The sequence below is a fragment of the Panicum virgatum genome, chromosome 2K (genome assembly GCF_016808335.1).
Source record: "Panicum virgatum strain AP13 chromosome 2K, P.virgatum_v5, whole genome shotgun sequence".
In the NCBI taxonomy this organism is placed as follows: domain Eukaryota; kingdom Viridiplantae; phylum Streptophyta; class Magnoliopsida; order Poales; family Poaceae; genus Panicum; species Panicum virgatum.
This window is the reverse complement of record NC_053137.1, coordinates 15,029,374-15,049,697: the sequence shown is the minus strand read 5'-3', so window position 1 is coordinate 15,049,697 and position 20,324 is coordinate 15,029,374. Positions and strand designations below refer to the sequence as shown.

The following is a 20,324-nucleotide window of genomic DNA, read 5'->3' as shown; positions in this document are numbered from 1 at the left end:
TTTTTATTTTCCTTGCTTTTCTTTCGATTCATATCTTTTTCATTTTAATTTTACTTTTGTGTTGGAATTCAAGCGGAGTACGAACTCGATATATATATATATATATATATATATATATATATATATATATATATATATATATATATATATATATATATATATATATATATATATATATATATATATATTCTATTTAGCAACCAGGGTGCCAATGAAACAGCGCCCTCCCCCAACCTGAAACCGGAAAATGTAATCCCGAAAAGGGATTTTGGCCAATGGAGAGGGGTATGTATGCCGACACGTACGCCTGTTCAATGCTAGTAGCACGCAGGAGATTCCATATCCCAGTACGTACGGTGTGTCGTAAAAATGAAACACTGTACTCAATCCCAGAATAACCTCGCTCGTTCGTGTGTGAAAACTCTCCCATAACTGTCTAATAAGTATATTTTAATAATGGGGAGAAAAAAGCATCATCATTCGCCTTCAAGGCCTGAATTTACCATATTAATTAACTAGAGAAAAAAACCAAAATGGCCCTAATACATGTTCATAAAGTACTGCCATTGTCATTAAAGAAACTAACACCAATAGCTTTCTTTTCATTTTGTGCATCTTGTGCATCTTGTGGTTGTGATATTATTTCTACAAACATTGTAAAAAAAATTAAAGGATCGATATATTATAGCATCCTAGAGTATCAGTTAACCACAAGTATCAGTTAACGTCAAGCTGGCAGAAGATGCAAGTGGACTATTCAGATATATCGAATTATCCATTGCTGGCCACAACGTCCCAGCAAGTACAGACGAGCTGCTTCTCCATCCCTCTTTCTCACCGACACTCCACCCTCTGTCTCCCCTCTGCGCCATTCCTCTTCTGCACCAATACTCCATCCCTTCTCTGCCCTGCGTCTTCCATCTTCCTCATCGACACTTCATCCCCTCTGTCCTTTCCTTCTCCCATCTTGTATAAATTCACCGAGGAGCAGCTGCAGCAGGGGCAGGAACACGGAGCTCATCCTTCGGCTGAGTTCACTGCAAAGATAACCAGAGGCGTCTTGCACCTCCGAGGAGTGTGTGGCAACAGCAACAGACATGGCGTTGCCGACCTCTACAAGCCTCCAGACCAGGTCGTGGTATGCAGGTGGGCGAAGAGATTGTTTTCTTCTCCGTCCAATTCCTGTGCATCATGGTGCCATGTCTTCTCTCCTCTAATGCCCATTCTAAAACATGAGCTGCAGATCTCTTCACGGATGACAGGGTAAAGTCCCTATCACAACAAGTCTCGGCGCTTCGGGACGCGGTGTGGGAGTTGGAGCTCAAAAAGACCCAACTCCTCCGTGAGAAGGGTAAACTAGAGAAGCAATTGGAGGAGACCAAGGCGGCGGCTAAGGAGTTCGCAACCGACAAGGAGGAGGTGGAGAGGAGCTTGAAAGGTGAAATTGATAAGCTTCGGTTAGAGGTTTTGGTTGTAGAGGAAAAACATAGCAAGTCTGAAGAAGCGGTTGAGAAGCTCAAGTTGGAATTAGCGGCATTGGCGGAGGTAAAAGAGGCAGCTGCGAAGGCATTTGATGCTGAGAAGGCAAAAATGGTGAAGGAATCCGAGGATCTTAAGAGGAGGATAGGGGAAATCCAGGCAAGCAAGGATTTGGTGGATGGTGAAAATGACAAGCTTAAGTCAGAGCTTCTGACTGCAGAGCAAAAATATAGCTTGTCTGAAGCAGAGGTTGAGAGGCTCAAGATGGAATTGGATACATTGGCGGCAGCGAAGGAGGCAGCCGCCAACGCATTTGATGTTGAGAAGGCTGACATCATGAAGGAATTGGAGGACCTCAAAACAAAGGTGGAAGCAATCCAGGCCAGCAAGGATTTGATGACGGCTGAAAATGATAAGCTTCAGTTGGAGATTCTGACCGCAAAGGAGAAACTTAACATCTATGAAGCAGAGGTTCAAAGGCTCAAGAAGGAACTAAGTGAGCTAGAAGAGGCGAAGGAGGCGGTTGTCAAGGCATTTGATGCTGAGAAGGTAGAAATCATGAAGGAATCAGAGGACCTCAAAAAACAGGTCGAGGAAATCCAGGCCAGTAAGGATTTGGTAATGGATGAAAATGATAGGCTTCGGTTGGAAGTTCTGACCATAGAGCAAAAATATAGCATGTTCAAAGCAGAGGTTGAGAGGCTCAAGATGGAACTAAATACACTAGAAGAGGCAGAGAAGGTAGCTGCGAAGGCATTTGATGCTGAGAAAGCAGAAATCATGAAGGAAACAGAGGAGCTCAAGAGGAAGGTGGAGCAAATCAAGGCCAGCAAGGATTTGGCCATAGATGAAAATGATAAGCTTCGGTCGGAGGTTCAAACAGCAGTGCAGAAATATAGCATGTCTGAAGCAGAGGTTGAAAGCCTCAAGACTGAATTGGATTCACTAGTAGGGGAGAAGGAGGCAGCTGCTGAGGCATTTGATATTGAGAAGGCAGAAATCAAGAAAGAATTGGAGGACCTCAAGATAAAGGTGGAGGAAATCCAGGCCAACAAGGATTTGGTGATGAGTGAAAATGCTAAGCTTCGGTCAGAGGTTCTGACCGCACAAGAGAAGCATAGCGTGTTTGAAGCAGAAATTGAGAGCCTCAAGATGGAACTAAGTGCATTAGTGGAGGCGAAGGAGGCAGCTGCCAAGGCATTTGACAATGAGAAGGCAAAAATCATAAAGGAATCAGAAGACCTTATGAGAAAGGTGGTGGAAAGCCAGGCCATCAAGGAAGCAGCTGAGGAAGCAAAGCGCGACAAGGATGCTCAGGTTGATAAACTGAGGGCTGAGTTGGAGGGGCTTCATGTTTCTATGTCGCAACTGCAAGCATCCTATAACGATCTTGATACCAAAAGTTCACATTTGAATGAGGAGAAGAATTCGGTCCAGAAAGCACTGGATGCTGAAAAGGCTGAAACAGCCGTCATGAAGTCGAAAATTGAGGCACTTGAGAATTACAATACTGAAAAGGACGGTGAGATTGGCAAACTGAAAGCCGCATTGGAAGAAAAGATGGGGAAGATCGATATCCTCAGCAAGGACATTGAACTGCTACATGTCACAGCGGCTGAGGAGAAAAGGAAGAAAAAGTGTGGCATTCCGGCTAATTTGTCAGCAAAGACATGCTTGTCATCATGTATCCCGAAATAATCAGATTGCCAACATGTTGTATTACCACATAATGGTGATTGGTTGGTACTATGTAATGAAATAAAACTTTCGCTTCCATCATGTATTGAGTTTTCGTTTTATTGATTTCTCTGTATTTTATGAAGCTGGTATTTTCAACACTTTGATAAAAATATGCCACATGAAAGACTATTACCCAAAAAAAGCTAATCTCCCTTTAGTAATGACCCCAATTATAGACAAATGGTTGGGACTTTACATTGTCCATAACGTTTAACTTTTATTGTATCATCTAAGGGGATTTGTTACAGTACTCCAAAATGAATATGAACCGTCAATTTAAATAGATCTAGATGGTTATTACCATATATTACCTCCTAAGAGGTAATTGGAGAAATAAATATTTTTAAAATTTATTTTAGAAGATAGGCAAAATATCTTTCAACTTGATCCAACTCCAGTAGATTAGTCCAACCAGAATAACGTGGCGCTCCATCATGCACCATCAATTCATCGTTTAATCATAGTGATTAGATTTGTTAATTGTCAGTCCACGGTAATCTAATCTGACCACGCTAAAGTAACGTGTGTATTAATGGCAACGTGATTAGTCTTGGTAATCAATCCATGTTAATCTAATCTGATCGCATGCGATCCACGATAACATGCACATTTTAAGTCAGGTACGGGATCTAGTACATGATAGTAAGACACTGCACTACATAATACGTGAACGTACGTAACAATTCTTTGGTGCATGTATACTGGTACGGTGTTCTCACGTAACGATAAAAGTCATCGAGTGACAAGGTAGTATACACTTGAACATTGGTCGATCGCAATATGCAAGATGTCCGTTGACTAAGGGCGCGTTTGGTTTATCGGCGAGGGCTAGCCTCTCCTCACCTCGTGGCCTGTGCGAGCAAGCTTCCTCCTTGCTTCTCGCGGAGAGCGAAATCGGCTCGCCGGCGCTGGCAAGGCAAGCTTGCTCAGATGACCGAGGCAAAGCAAGTCTTGCTGGGGAACCGAACACGCCCTAATATATACGGGAAAATCTCAGTTATGTACACGGCAAACACAATATATACCGAGTGCCAGACAAAAAAAACTCACGGTAAAAATTAAGCACACGGCAAATTGAGTTTTTCCCGAGTGCGACGAAAAAACACACGGCAAAATGATTTTTTGCCGAGTGCCTAACTGTTGGCACACGGCAAAATCGGAGCTTTGCCGTGAGCGCTCTGTGACACACGGCAAAATCGGAGCTTTGCCGAGTGTCTTTATATGGCACACGACAAATCTGATTTCTTTTTTTTTTCCTCCTTTGCCTGCTAAACTTTTTCTTCTCTCCTCATACTATATTTGGTACTATGTGTTACAATATCGTACATTTGTAGGTCTTTTTGCTATATTTTGTTAATTTATTTCCCTTACATGAATTTTTTAGAATAAGTCCAATTTGCATTGCAAGTGCTTTGGATACTAGAATTTCATAAAAGGAAAAATGGTATTCTTGTTGTTGAGTCCATTTTGAGGCCGTGTACATAAAATAAAAGGGAATTTCCAACATCTCTAACACGAAACATGAGCACCAACGTGTCGCCGAATTGTAGTTAAATTATATAAAAACCAAATGAAGTCTGAAAACCATGAAATTTGCCATGACATCAAGATATCATATGTAGATGTCATGGAAAAAAATGAGAATGTTTCGCACAAGTTGTCACATACGCTGCTTACAGAACGAAGAATCTCCGAAGAAGTTTCGTAGAGTTAAAGAAGGACTGTTTCAGATTTCGAGTCAAAGTGACGATCAAACTATTGTTTGACATCAAATTTTTTTATTAATTTTAGATTGGTTCATGTGAAATTTTAGTAATTTCAAAAAACATTTAAAGTATATTGAAAAAATATATATGCAAATAGTGTATTTTCAAATAGGAAGAAAAAGCAAAAAAAATAAAACCTTTTGCCGTGTGTTTAGTTAGGGGCACACGGCAAACTTATCCGGCCCAACAAACATCCCGGCCCGGCCCAACACACACCCCCTCCCTCACCACAAAACCCTACCCCCACCTCACGCGCCGACCGCCACCCCTCCCTCCCCACCGGCACGCGCCCCTCCATCCCTGCCGGCCGCGCGTCCCTCCCTCCCTCCAACGTGGCCAAAGCGGCGCTGCTCCCTCCCTACGGCGCAGCCGATGAGGCGCTCCTCCCTCCCTCCGGCACGGCACAGGCGGCACCCGCCCTCTCTCCACCCCTCCCGTTGTTGCCTCTCCCCTCCCCCCTCCGCTTGCCCCTCCTCTGCTTGTGAGGAGCGGCGGCGCGCGGGCCGAGGTGCGGCGGCGACTCGAGCGGGGGGTAGGTGCGGTGGAGGGCGGCCATGGCGTGGTGGTGACATGAGCGTGAGTAGATCTAGCGGCGCGGCGGCCATGGCGCATCCTCGGAGCACCAGATCTAGTGAGTCCCTCGAGCTCCCCCTCTATTCCTCTCTTGCTAGGCCATCGGTTGCGCGGCGGCCTCCCGGGTCCTCCCCTTCAGATCCGGCGAGGGTAGAGGTCTAGAGGGGTGGCTCGACCGGCGGTGGTGGTGGGCGAGCTAGGCTGGCGGTGCAGGGCAGCGGCGACGGCTGGTGGTGATCGCGGCGGCGGTGCGGTGGTGGTGGGCGGGCTCGGCCGGCAGTGCTGGGTGAGCTCGGCCGGCGTGCGGGGCGGCGGCGACAGCTGGTGGTGGAGGCGGCGGCGGCAGATGTGGTGTTTTTTTATTTATTCTGAAATTGTTTGCCGAGTGCCACTTAAACACACGGCGAACCCTTTGCCATGTGCCCGATAAAAGGCACACAGCAAAAGAGCTCTTTGCCGACGTTTGTATGACCTAAGCCCTTTGCCGTGTGTTACACACGGCAAAGGGTTTTCCGTGTGTTTATCAGGCTTTTCCGTGTGCAACAGGCACATGGCAAACCCCCTGTCTCCCATAGTGTATATCACTACTACAGATCACCCCTTTGATCCTGCTCATTTGTACCGGCCGCCGTTGAGCCCGGGACCAATGGGCGCTTTAGTCCCGGGTCCAACGGCTAGCCGGGTAGGCAGGGGGTGCGGGGCCTTTTGTTCTGGTTGGAGCCACCAACCTGGACAAATGGCGGTTGGAGTCACCAATCGGGACCAAAGGCCACTCATTTGTCCTAGTTGGTGGCTCTAACTGGGACAAAAGGCCCCTCGCCCCCTTATCCCCTTTCTTCTCCCCCCGCTCGAGCCATTCAGCTCAGTTGTTCTTGCTGTTTTTGGCTCGGGTGGCGGAAGTTCTTGCCCATTTCCTCCACAATTTTATGAAGGCTCTTGATTCCCCCATCCATCCAATAGCTCTAAAGGTTAGGAGCTTGTTCCTCTCATCTTTTATTGCTTTTGTAGCTTATTTCATGGTTTAGAAATAGAGGAATGTGATGTTTTTTAGATTAGAAAAATGTTGGAGTTTTTTTTTATTTATACACCATTTGAGCTCAAATGTGGTACTTAAGGTTTACATATTTAGATATGATTTATTTGTATTAGTTGATCTAAATGAGTATATAGAGTAGATGTGATTTACTTGTATTTATGGATTTAAATGTGAAATGTTTAATTGAATAATTGAATGTGGAAAATGATGTATACTTGGTATTTATTTTGTATTACGAATGAATTATTTTGTATTAGTTGATCTAAATGAGTATATATAGTAGATGTGATTTACTTGTATATATGGATTTAAATATGAAATGTTTAATTGAATAATTATTGAATGTGAAAAAGATGTATACTTGGTATTTATTTTGTATTACAAATGAATTCTTTTTTATTAGTTGATAAAATATGGATATGACAATGAGTATAGTAGAACTTTTTTAGAATGAGAGTATGTATATATGACCATATGTGGATTTAAATGTGAAATTTTAAATTGAATAATTATTGAAAGTTAAAAAAGAAATTTATTTGGTATTTATTTTGTATTATGAATGAATTATTTTAACACTCTAGTGATGTATTTATTCAGGCTCACATTGAAACCATCTAAAAGTTAAAAAATCTTTATTTCGGAACAATTATACGTAGTTAACCTTGACCCAGCGGTGATGGCACTGCCCATTGGGACCTATGTGATATCTGCGATACGGTGCGGTATAAGGATGTGATGAAGGGGTACGACATTGGTCCTAATGAAGAAATCTGCACCTTTACATGACGTGAGGATGCCACCATTGGGACGAAAGCCGTACTCCTTCATCTTGTTTTTGTTTTGCACCGTGTCGCGGATATCAATGTTGGCCCCAAATGGAAGTGTCATCACCGTAGGGTCAAGGTTAACGACATATACATGTTCCTAAATAAAGATTTTTTTACTTCTAAATGAATTTTGGTTATTGAGCCTGAAATAAAGTGTGTGAACCGTGATTGCATCCCATATGGTGTCGGCCTTGGACAAAGAGTGTTCGCCTCAAACTGAATAGTGTCAAAATTATTAGGGATTAGAAATAGTTATTGTGAAATGTCAACTTCAATGTGAGTATGATTATATTTTTCATTGTCGTTCTATGAATTTATTCAGTTTTTACATTTATTTGATAAGTATAGTGAATATGGCTTTGCAATATGATACAATGGAGCGTCGTGCGTCCGCTCGGGCATCGATACGCAATAATCTGAAGCGCACCCCTTGAGTTCCGCCTTGAGGAGCGTATTGGACTTGTTAGCAATCGTATTCATCGTTGGATTAAGATTGCATTTCATATCTTTGTATTAGGTCCCGTGAGTAGTTTGTATTAGCATGTATCTTATCCTATATTTTAATTTGTACCATTTAATTTTATCATGTTGTGTAATAGATTATATAGACCTTTTAATTAATCATGGTGTATTGTGAATTTATTATCCAAATTGTGTGATGGATATTTTGGATCTTTTATTTATTCATATTATTATAATTATGAGAATTTATTCATTTGGTTATATTTAATTTATTCGATACGTGTAACAAAATCTATCCATTTGAACTATGCAAATGAGAATTTTAGTAGTGAAATTAGTTTTATTTTTTAGAACAATGCAGATGGACCGGCAATGGATGTACAAAGCTGACTGACGTTCCAAGGAGTTTATTGATCGCCAGCATTATTTTTTGGATGTGGCCGAGACAAACCAGCAGAATAGTTTCATATGCTGCCCGTGCATAAATTGCCAGAATAAGAAGGATTACTCCTCTGCAAGAACCCTTCACAGCCACATTTTCGCTCATGGTTTTATGCCCAAATACATCTGTTGGACCAAGTACGGAGAAAAAGGGGTTATGATGGAAGACAATGAAGGAGTAGATTGTGACGACCACTTTTCTAGCCATGCTGAATTCGGTGCCTTTGATGATGATATTGCCATGGAAGAGCCTGAAGTAGAGGTGGCAGAAAATGATACCACCGACGATCTTGCGCAGGCATTGCGCGGTGCGCAGGAAGATTGTGAGAGTTAAAAGGAGAGGATGAAGTTCTAGTAGATGTTAGAGGACCATAGGAAGTTGTTGTACCTAGGCTGCGAAGATGGATTGAAGAAGCTTGGCACTATCCTGGAGTTGCTGCAATGGAAGGCAACGCATGGTGTATCCGACAAGGGATTTGGTGAATTACTGAAACTTTTAAAAAAATGCTTTCTAAGGACAACGAATTGCCTAGCACAACATATGAAGCCAAACAGCGTATTTACCCTCTAGGATTGGAGGTACAGAAGATACATGCATGTCCCAACGACTGCATCCTCTACCGAGGTGATGAGTACGAGAATTTGGATGCATGCCCCATATGCGGTCTATTGCATTACAAGATCAGAAAAGATGATCCTGGGGACGTCGAGGGGGAGCATCCCAGGAAGAGTGTTCCTGCAAAGGTCATGTGGTACTCGCATATAATATCACGTTTGAAGTGTCTGTTTAGAAATAAAGAGAATGCTAAGTTGATGCGATGGCACAAAGAGGAACGCAAGTAACACTATGTCGAGACACCCAGCGGATGAGTCACAGTGGAGAAAAATTGATAGAACCTACACAGACTTTGCATTGGATGCAAGAAATATAGGGTTCAGTTTGAGTACGGATGGCATGAATCCATTCGGTGAGATGAGCAGTGGCCACAGCACTTGGCCTGCGACTCTATGCATATACAACCTTCCACCATGGCTATGCATGAACCAGAAAATTCATCATGATGCCAGTGCTTATCCCGGGCCCAAAGCAGCTCGGGAATGACATCGATGTGTACCTAAGACCATTGGTCGAATAACTCTTATTGCTATGGCACGGAGAAGGTGTATGGATGTGGGATGAATACAAACAACATGACTTCAACCTACGAGCATTGTTGTTCGTAACCATCAATGACTGGCCTACTCTTAGTAATCTGTCGGGACAATCGAACAAGGGATATAGAGCATGCACACACTATTTTGAGGATACCGACAGTATATGGTTGACTCAGTGCAGAAAGGTTGTATACATGGGCCATCGTCAGTTTCTTCACGTCAGACATCCGGTACGAAGGAAAGGCAAGCATTTCAAAAGGCAAGTGGATCACCGAACAAAACTGATGCACCATACTGGTAAGGACGTCTTTGAAATGGTCAAAGATCTAGAAGTAGTATTTGGAAAGGGACCTGGTAGCCAACCTGTTCCGAGCGAAAATGGATTGGCGACCATGTGGAAGAAGAAGTCTATTTTTTGGGAGCTACCATATTGGGAAGTCTTAGATGTTTGCCATGCAATTGACATGATGCACTTCACGAAGAATCTTTGTGTCAATTGCACTAGAAGCACATTAATTGCAACGTATGGAAGAACGAGATGCCCTATATCCAGAAAAGCGAGACAAACGGCACTACTTAAGTTCTGCCAGCTATACTCTTAGCAAAGAAGAGAAGGGCCGCATGTTTGAATGCTTGAGCAGTATCAAGGTCCCATCCGGATTCTCATCCAATATAAAAGGAATCCTAAATATGTCAAAGAAGAAATTCACAAACCTAAAGTCTCATGACTGTCACGTGCTTATGACTGAACTTCTTCCGCTTGTGTTCCGTCGGATTCTGCCTGAGAACGTTCGATTAACCATCGTGAAGCTATGTGCCTTCCTCAACGCAATTTCTCAGAAGGTAATTGACCCAGACAATCTGATAAAGCTGCAGAATGATGTGGTACAATGTCTTGTTGGCTTTGAGTTGATATTTCCACCATTATTCTTTAACATTATGACACATCTTCTAGTGCACATTGTGAAAGAGATTGATATCCTCGGACATGTATTCCTACACAACATGTTTCCCTTCGAGAGGTTCATGGGGGTACTAAAGAAATGTGTTCGTAACCATGCTTGTCTAGAAGGAAGCATCGCCAGTGCCTATGGAACAAAGGAGGTCATTGACTTTTGTATTGACTTTATTGATGACCTTAAACCAATTGGGGTCCCTGAATCACGGTATGAGGGGAGACTGTGGAAAGGGCACACTAGGGAAAAAATTATGTGTCTGCACAGATGATGTCTCATTCAAGAACGCGCATTACGCGGTTCTTCAACAATCATCCTTGGTGGATCTGTATATCGAGGAAGATAAAAAGATTTTGCTCTCCAAATACCCAGAAAAGTCTGAGGTCTGGATTACACGTCAACACATGGACACTTCCCGCTGGTTACGGAAGCATCTAATGCATAACATGGATATAGGTGAACAGCTATTCTTGTTGGGTAGGGGGCCATTTTGGAATATCTTAACATACCAAGATTACGAGATAAATGGGAACCCATTTTACACGAGAGCCCAAGATAAAAAGAGCACCAACCATTTTTAGGGTTAGTACTCAATTATTCACATTTAATTCATCAAATGTATAAGCAATATATAATTTTTAGGTTCAAATATAATTTTTAAATAAGTTTTTGTTGTTATTACTCACACACTCACTACACACACTCTCTCTCACTAACACACACACTCTCTCACTAGCACACTAACACACACTCACACTAGCTCACTCACTAATTAACAACACACTCATTACTACCATAAAAAGGCTTATTTTTTATGGAAAACTCATTTTTAAAGTTAATGTGGTGAGAAACTCATTTCCTGTCAAAAACCAATAATTTAGAATATTTCATTTATCTAATACATTTTTGCATAGTCAAAATGAAAAATAAAATGTGTAGCAAATTATATATTTTATGGATCAAAACACATGAATAAAAATAAATATTTTTCTTGTGTATATCAAATGAAAACAAAGCTAGAAAATTTGTTTGGTAATTTTTAGACTCATAAATTATCTTTAACGCAATTAACAACTGACAACCCATTTATAAAAGTGTAATAAAAGAAATAAATGAAAATAGTAAAAGAATTGGCGGGAGATCGAAACAGGCCTTATTTATCCCGGGCGGTAGATCCACCCAGGACAAAAGGTGGGCCGCATTTTTGCCGCGGCCCGCCAAAAAAACACCTTTGGTCCGGGGTCGAGCTGCAACAAAGGTTTTTGGTCTCGGTTGGTGGCAGGACTCGGGACTTGGGGGGAGGGGGGTCTTTGGTCCTGGGTGAAGCCACCACCCACCCGGGACCAAAGGGTCTCCCCCTGTATAACCCGGCCCTCTCCCCTCCCCCGGCACTTAGCCGCATTCTTGATTTTGATCTCGTTCTTTACCGCCGCCACCTCTGCGCCATTGTCGTTGACTCATCGTGGTGGTACTCTGCGCCAGAGTCCCCCTGCCTGCCGTCTCCACCCCCTCCGGCAGCGGCCCTCTACCGTTCTAGCTCGTCGCACGGACCCAGCGCGCCGCGCTCTGCCGGTCGCTGCGCTTCTGCTCCTGCGCCGCGCCGTCGCCGCTCCCATGCCCAGCGGCCGTCCAACTGTGGCACGCCCTCCTCGTCGCCTTCCCAGCTGCGCACCTGCCCGACTCCTCCGACGCTGCCTCGACCCGGCCCGCTTCTCCGCGCGCCCCGCCGACGCACCCAGCGCGACGCCATTCAGCCGGCATGCGCGGTGGCCACCGTGTGCCGTCTCCTCCGCCACGCCGCATGACCCTCGCCGCCTGTGGTCCCCGTGCCCCGTGCAGGACGCCGCCCACGCCACCGTACCCGTCTGCCCCCTCGCCGCCATGTATGTGTGTGTGTGTGCATGTGTGTGTTAGGTTTTAGGGTTTATTCATTTGGTAATTTGTATATTTTTTATGAATTAGTTTTTTAATTAACTAGTTTTGTAGCTTATTAGATGGTTAATTAGTTAGTTTGTAAGTCTAATTAATTAGTTAGAATTTAATTTAACTAGTTAGGTTTATTTTGTTAGAAAAACTAGTTAGGTTTTTTAATTAATTAGCTTTGGTTAGAATTATTTTCATATATATTGCATAGTGATTTTAACAACTAGAAAAATTTCCCATATATAATTTTCAAATTAATATGTATTCATATTGATGTATTTAATTTTGTAATTTCGTGTATATTATTTTTAGGATGTAATTACAGAGATGTATATAAAATATAATTTAATGGGCATTGTGACTTTTGTGTCTAGATAAAATTCTTGAATATTTCCCGTATATTGCATAGTGACTTCAATGACTAGGAAAATATTTCCCGTATATTGCATAGTCAGTATAGTAAATGCCCCGTATATTGCATAGTCACTAAAGTAAACTTCCCATATATTGCATAGTCACTAAAGTAAATTACTAGATTTATTTGAATTATATTTAGGATTCCAGTTATATGTACACTCAATTGTTTAGTTAGAGTTAGTTTTTTAATATATGCTCAAATTAATGTATTTAATTTTGGAATTTCATGTATATTATTTTTAGGATGTAATTACAAAGATGTATTTAAAATATAATTCAATGGACATTGTGTGTTCAGTGACTTGTAAAAATTCTAGAAAATTGTATATTTACTTATATGACTAGAAAATTCTAGTAAATTTGTATGTTTACTTCGATGACTAGGAAAATTTCTAGAAAATTAAGAAAAAAAATTTAATTGTTTTATTTGTATTCAATTGTTAGTTAAGATGGACCCGCGATGTACAGTGGATGATGAACAGTTTCTAATAGATATGATTGCATCCGGTAGCGGCGTGGCTGCTCATGCCGAAGAAGCAGATGCTGATGAACAAGCCAGTGTTGCTAGCAATACCGACATGTACCTCAATATGTCCGGTGATGGGCAATCCGAAGACACTAGAACAGTCCACCAGGATTGCACAGGACTGGAAAATTTTTCTCCACAGCCGGAAAACTATTTGCTCCTGACCGGAAAACAATATAACAAAGCTGTTGATCCTAATGGGTAACAATAGAACAAAGCTGGATCGGAACATAGGTGATCTCTGACCGGAATATGATGCTAAATGAGGAAAAAGCAATAAATCATTGTTTCCGCTTGGAATTTTTTATTCCTCTCAACCGGAAAATTTGCTGTTGATTAAATCACGCATAGCTTCTTTCCTACTGCCAGGAAAAGAGCAATGTGACTGGAAAACGTTTAGAAAATGTTGTTACATTCAGTCCAACAGCAAAGACCAATTGAGAGACCGGAAAGTCATACTGCTGTAACCGGAAAGCAAACAAAGTTTTCCCAGGAAAATATATTAGTAACTAGGCAAAACAAGTTACGTTGAATGGAATAGTGCAGAGCTGGAAAAGGAAAAAACGTTTGGTCTTTTACAACAATGAAAAACAGTTGTATGATGACTTCCTATTTTCCCAACACAATTGTTTACAACATCAATCCTTCAGGTGATAGAAATCAAACTATGGTAACAAACACAGATGACATGTCGTCACAAAATGCAGAGTTTATTACGTGATATCATTGATCACTTAGCTCCTATTTGCAAGCGACATAAGCTGGGGACTAAAATAAGCCACGTCGATCGCTAGCTAGTTGATTCCTTCATATATTGCCTCTCTTGTGGTTCCATCTCCCTCCTTCATCGTCATATTCAGTCTTACACATGGATGAGGTATTCTGTCAATTTGCACATTCTGATACGTCCCATTGCTTCCCCAATATCCTTGTATAGATGCTCCTGCAGCGAGAACACAGAGAATTAAATAAGTAAATGTATAAAGGATCAGATTGCCATCTAGACAAGCAATCAAGAATACAAAGTTTGAGGTTTTCTGTTCTACAACTAGTTAAAGAATAATTAATATAGTGTTTTAAATGGATACATATGAATTATCATAAAATGCATGTACCAATTACTGTAAAGAAAATTTCAAGTATCAGATGAAAGCAAATATGAATAAGATTTTTCCGGACTTAGTATGTATTTTTTACATGCCTAATGGAAAAACAAAAATATGAAGTTGCACTGCAGTTTTGATGTCACTTTTGCAGACGTTGAAACAGGTTGCTTGCTGCACCTTTTTCTCCACCTAAATAAACTAGAATAAAATTGATAGTATCAGATGGTTGCTAGATCAAACACTCTGAACAGATGTAGGTTTGAAAGAAAAATAAACTAGAATATGAACAATCAGAATTGGAGATAATTATTGGTCGCCATGGTTAAAGGGGCTCTTATTCAGCATGTGCAATCTACTACACCTCACTGCTTGGTTCACAATTCAATTATCAGTGAATCTAAATACATAATCGTAATTGACTGTATAATAGTTCTACATAACTGCGAAAGATCAATACAATTTAAAGCACCAGATTGGAAGTAAACACCATGGATCCTGCCAGCGGCCACCAAGAGTTAACACCTAGGCCTGTTCACAATACAGACTCGTGTGTAGGGTAACTTCAACTTGGTAAAATTATCATCAGCTCCAATGCGCATAATGACACACCACACTGAGGGAAACATGAGATGGTGATGAGGGGGAAAGTACCTCTGTTCTGCAGGTCCAGAATCACATCCCCTCGTAGAATTTGTACTGCTAATAAAGATCATTCATCACTGTACATTTGCATCAGAAGGAAAAGCAGATTAGGAGAACTACAGGCAAGTTGGACGGGAGACAGCCGATTGAATATCCAGTAGCATGTCCCTGCGCCACCAACTTGAATCACCCCACAAGCCTCTTCTGTGATCCAAATCATCGGCCCCAAAATACTGGACAAAAGCCCCAACACTGTCAATTTTTGGTGCGGATTATACATGAATCAAATGAATATTCAACTAGATTGCTCCATCACGACTAAAAAAACTGGGGACAACGCAGGGGAATCACCTGGTGCATCAGAGCACCACATCTGAAACCACCCGCTCCTCCCTAGCTCTGGAAATTGGGGAAAAGTGCGGAGGGATCTCATACGGAGGGATCAATACTATCGCTGCTACAACCGCCCGTCACCGTTAAGGACTAGAGAAAGGTGCAAATGGATCATCAGGGTAGTGGGGCATCGTAGCTGCAGCTGGCGGCAGCTGGCGGCAGCCGGCGCCTCCCAGAATCACGAGGGGAAAGATAACCGCGCTGCATCGCAAGGGGAGACGACCGTGCTGCAACCGAGCAGCCGCCGGGGATCGCCGAAAGGATCGATGTGGGTACGGAATAGCTGCGGTTGTCGACGGGTCCAAAAGGAACTGCCTGCATCGAGGAGATGATTCGTCGAGAGGAAAGCACGTTCGGAGGAAAATGAGAACAACCGACGTCGTTCACAAATAAAGATACAATTGTGACCTTGTCAAATTTTCCGGTTACAATTAGTGCTGTTCCGGTTGCGGGACTGAAAGTGGCTGGTAGTCTCGAATTGTTCGGTCGGTTGGGCAGCAGGCGCGCTAAATACTTATTTGACACGCAGGGCAGGGTGCTAAATATGGAATATATATATATATATATATATATATATATATATATATATATATATATATATATATAGTGTTTTGTTATAATGCACATGGGTGCATTTTGTATAGAGAATGCACACATCCTCTCAGTTGCAATTGTGACAGTTCTAGTTGCAACTGGATTGTTTCCGGTTGCAACCGGGAAGGTTTGAATTGCAACTGGGTCGTTGTAAGTTGCAATCGGTTCGTGTCCAGTTGCAACCGGTCGGTCTGAGTTGCAACTGGTTTGCGTCCAGTTGCAACTGGTTTCCGTCCAGTTACAACCGGGTCGGTCTGAGTTGCAACTAGTTCGCATTCAGTTGCAATCAGTTCCGTCCAGTTGCAATCGGTGTAGTCTCTCGATTACAACTGCAAGATGGGTGCATTTTATACAGAGAATATATTTTGTTGCATTTTAGTCTCGTCCTATATATATATATGACTCCGCTAATATTACCCTGGATACTGAATATTATTTACACTAGTAGAAAACAAGCCAAAGGTCCACTCTAAAAGTACCGGTATGAAAATGAACCGGTACCGATTCATCTTCATACCGGTACTTTTGGGTTGATGGAATCTATGGATGAGCCTTAGGTACCGGTTGGTAACACCAACCGGTATCTAAGGCTCATCATAGGTACCGGGTAGTAATTTTTACATTAATACCGGGTGGTACCATCAACCGGTACCTATGGATGAGCCTTAGGTACCGGTTGGTAACAAGAGCCTTAACACCAACCGGTACCTAATGCTCATCCAAGGGTTACTTCAAAAGGAAAATATCTCTCTTCCCATCACAAGTGATGTGTAAGTGAGATGGTAAGAAAGGTGCACGTGACACAAGAAGTCACAAGTTCGAATCCCAGCCACCACTGCATGCATATTTTTAACAAAAATAAATGCATTGGTACCGGTTGTGTTACCCGGTACTAAAACTACCGGTTGGAAAAACCGGTACCTAAGGCCCTATTCAACTCTTGACTAAGGCTTTTTCCAAAAGTGTCAGTACCCGACCCAACCCCACCCACCGTGCCTACCTTCCGATGCGCATGCGGACGCCTCCCTAACGTCGGTTTTCCCTGCGTGAGCGAGCGTACGGTGTTTTCCGTCCGTTCCCACACGTGTGCGGGTTTTTTTCCGTCCCAAGTCCCACGCGCGCACGAGTTTTATCTTGCCGTCCCTCTTCAGAGTCCACGGCATTACACCTCGCTGGACAGAAACGGACAGTGGGAACCTATCCCTCCCCTAAAGCACCGATTAAATTTAGCTAGGGCCACCCATGTTGGTGAACTCCGCTGAGATGCAAAACCTGACTTCCACCCAGCAAACTGTATCTACACCCTAAATCTATCTACCCCCTAAAGGAAGGATTAAATTTGGCTAGGGCCACCCAACTTTTGTGTCCCCCGCTGAGATGTCAAAACTATATTGCACCCAGCAATATGTACCCAGGAAAACAACATCTTCAAAATCAATGGCTGAAAAACTCCTGATGATTGGCTCCAGTCCATCCAACGGCCCATCTGCACCGGATCATCCCTCCCTTCACCGTTCACCCGCGCGCCCACGCGCGTCCGCCCCCGCACCCCGCCGACTCGGCTTGCATGTCGCGGGTTCGATCCCCAGCACCGGCATCTCGCGCACCTCTCGAGTCTCGACCAGAAAAAAAGGAGAGCCGCCTCTCGTGCGCCGGCCCTTCGAAAAAATCAAACGCCCAACCCTACCAAACCGATTCTTACCCCATCGTGCAAGAACACCGGCCGCCGCCACCACCCCCGCAAGTGCCAGCCCCAACAAACCCGTGCCTCGCGCTGCGTCCCCGCCTTGGTGACGTCGCAACCCTAGTCGCCAGCCGCCTGCCACCACGATGAGCCTCCACCTCCGCTCGCCGGTGACGAGCCTCCGTTCCTGCTCGCCGGCCGCCAATGACGAGTTTCCGCCCGCGGATCCAGGCTCCAGGGAACTCCCATGAGTTAATCCCCATCCCCGTGCTCGATCTCCTCTTCTTCTTAAGTTTGTGGCCTTCACCTCCGCCTGCTCTTCTTAGCCACCAGCTCCGCCATGGTCAGTGAGGTTGCCTATGCAAGAATTGATTGTATAAACTGGGTTGGCCTTTCAACTGTCAGAACATTCAGGGTTCATCTCAGCCAAGGAATTGACCATTTCTTATTCTACTTGCTCTTCGACCCACAACTCTAAGGTCCAGTGTCTCAATGAATCCTATTTCTTATTCTACTTGCTGATCTACTTGTGCATATGCCGTATATATTTCCTGTGAAGACACACATGGGCAAAGAAGGAAGGCCTAGAAATGAAGGAGCTCTGCAGGATACCCCGTAGGTCCAACCCCATGCTCAGTTTTTAATTGGCTATGGAGAACTTGCGAGTTGTTTACTTTGTGGTGATATGCTATGCATATATGCCCGATATTAGAATCCATCGACCAATGCCTATTCTTATTTTCAGGAAACAAGCAAGATGGATCTGTTCTGGTTATGGTGTTCTTCCATAAGTTTTAGGGTAAATTGAAATAGGATTTTTCTGCAGGAAACAATGGTGTTCTTGTTTGCCTGACCAGCAGTTCACAATACTCCACGTGATGCCCAATCTCGAGGTTGGTCTTTGTTACTTGCATCACTTATGTATTGAACTAATTTTTTCATGGAATTCATATTTAAATAGCTGCTTGTGATCTACTTGTGCCTATGCACAGTGCTTTACCAACCACATGTTCAAGGAATTTCTATTGTCACGAAATCATAAGACAAATATGCATTGTTATTTGTTCTTTCTTCTGGCTTCACGCATTGGCTATGTATAGTATGGAACGTAGCGAATATTCCCTATACAATAATGAAGTGCTAATTATTTTCTCAATTTCATTAGTTTAAAAATAAGACATTTGCAGCCCTTGGCAAGGACCGAGCCATCACTTCACAACCAAATATTTGAGGAGCAACAACTGTAAGTTTACTCCATAGTTCTTTTTATCAACTACTCATGTTTTAAAACATTATCATATGGATATTGAGTTTGTCAATAATACTAAAAACATTCTGCCTGTCCCCATCCCCATCGCACCATCCCTGTTGAGTTTGTGCCCCAAGTGCGGTTGGTGACGCCCCGTTGTGAGCTTCCCAACATCCGCCATGGCATAGTGGCCCCTTTCCTCCACGCGAGTGACGGAGTAGGACCGATTGAAGCGGATTGGCAGGCGGTGGCATTGGCCATGATGTGCAGACTTCCTATCTGCTTGCCTCCATGCACGTGTAGGTAATGTGTTCCAGGAAATTCTCATAAAGTTTTTTATTTGATTCAGCCCCGTTGTGTCATTTGCTGGAGCCTGATGGATATCATATCATTCGAACTATACAAGTTTTTTGTGAAATATTAGCTATCTGGAGTAGTACAGTGAGATTTGAAATTAGAATGATGCTCGTTACATGATTTACAGATGGATTTCAGGAAGAATTTAGCAATTGTACTGCATTCCGATTTTATTTGAACTGTGCTATACTGTGCATTCCGATTGTACTACCTATTTGAATTGTGCCATACTGCAAAGGAAGCTATCAGGGATTTAGTGCCTAACAAATACATAAATGAAAAAATTATGTATGTATTTTCTAATTCACTATATACCTAAGATAACATGTTCAAACTTATATATGTATGCAGTAATAGAACTCAAGTTCTATTCATGAATTTGTTCCTCCAAAATGCAGGACAAGCAGGCTGTAAAACATATATGAACCGTGGCATGTCATGATGTTACTGTAACATTTTGGTTTATTTACACTTAGTTCTATTCATAAATTTGTTCCTCCAAAATGCAGGACAAGTAGGCTATAAAAACATACTTTGGAAGAAGCTAGGAGGTGCCAGTAGCCGGTGCTATGGCTTGATTGTGATAGAGAGGGTGAAAACATAGCATATGAAGTGATCCGAGTTTGTACAGGTTTGTTGATGTGTTTTAGAGGATTGATTAAGTTACCTTAATGATTTAAGTATTAGGCTAATTTTATCACTCTCTGAACTTTCATAGGAAGCACAGAATAAAACGTAGAAATGTCAATGATCAAGGCCATGTCAATGGTTCAGTGTATTGGTTGCTTCTTCTTGAATATTTGTCCAATTATAAATATTTTAGTTAAGTTTCAGAAGTTCAGAAAGATAAAATTGCATTGATCTTGTTGCTCAAATGTAACATTTTGTTTTATTTAGTGTATACCATTATTACACATAAATATTACGTGTGTTGTTTTTTTATACCCGTAGTGTTACCACGGGCCATCTTAGTCCCTCCCCTAAAGTACAGATTAAAT

General features: G+C 42.6%; 1 protein-coding gene and 1 long non-coding RNA gene across 6 annotated transcripts; both read left to right on the top strand.

Moving 5' to 3' along the window:
* Positions 1-798: 798 nt before the first annotated feature.
* Positions 799-3,258, top strand: LOC120668513 (paramyosin-like). Its single transcript, XM_039948255.1, has 2 exons — positions 799-1,146; positions 1,244-3,258. The coding sequence occupies exons 1-2, from the start codon at positions 1,098-1,100 to the stop codon at positions 3,175-3,177; spliced, it is 1,983 nt and encodes a 660-aa protein (XP_039804189.1). The 5' UTR covers positions 799-1,097; the 3' UTR covers positions 3,178-3,258.
* Positions 3,259-17,857: 14,599 nt separating this feature from the next.
* LOC120668499 lies at positions 17,858-20,115 on the top strand. Of its 5 annotated transcripts, XR_005672458.1 has the most exons (6): positions 17,858-17,971; positions 18,047-18,335; positions 18,466-18,613; positions 18,886-18,963; positions 19,107-19,272; positions 19,836-20,115. It is a non-coding gene; the product is annotated as an uncharacterized LOC120668499 (long non-coding RNA). The 5 variants fall into 5 exon arrangements; XR_005672456.1 differs by having other exon boundaries at positions 17,868-18,335; positions 18,547-18,613; XR_005672455.1 differs by having other exon boundaries at positions 17,868-18,335.
* Positions 20,116-20,324: the final 209 nt, after the last annotated feature.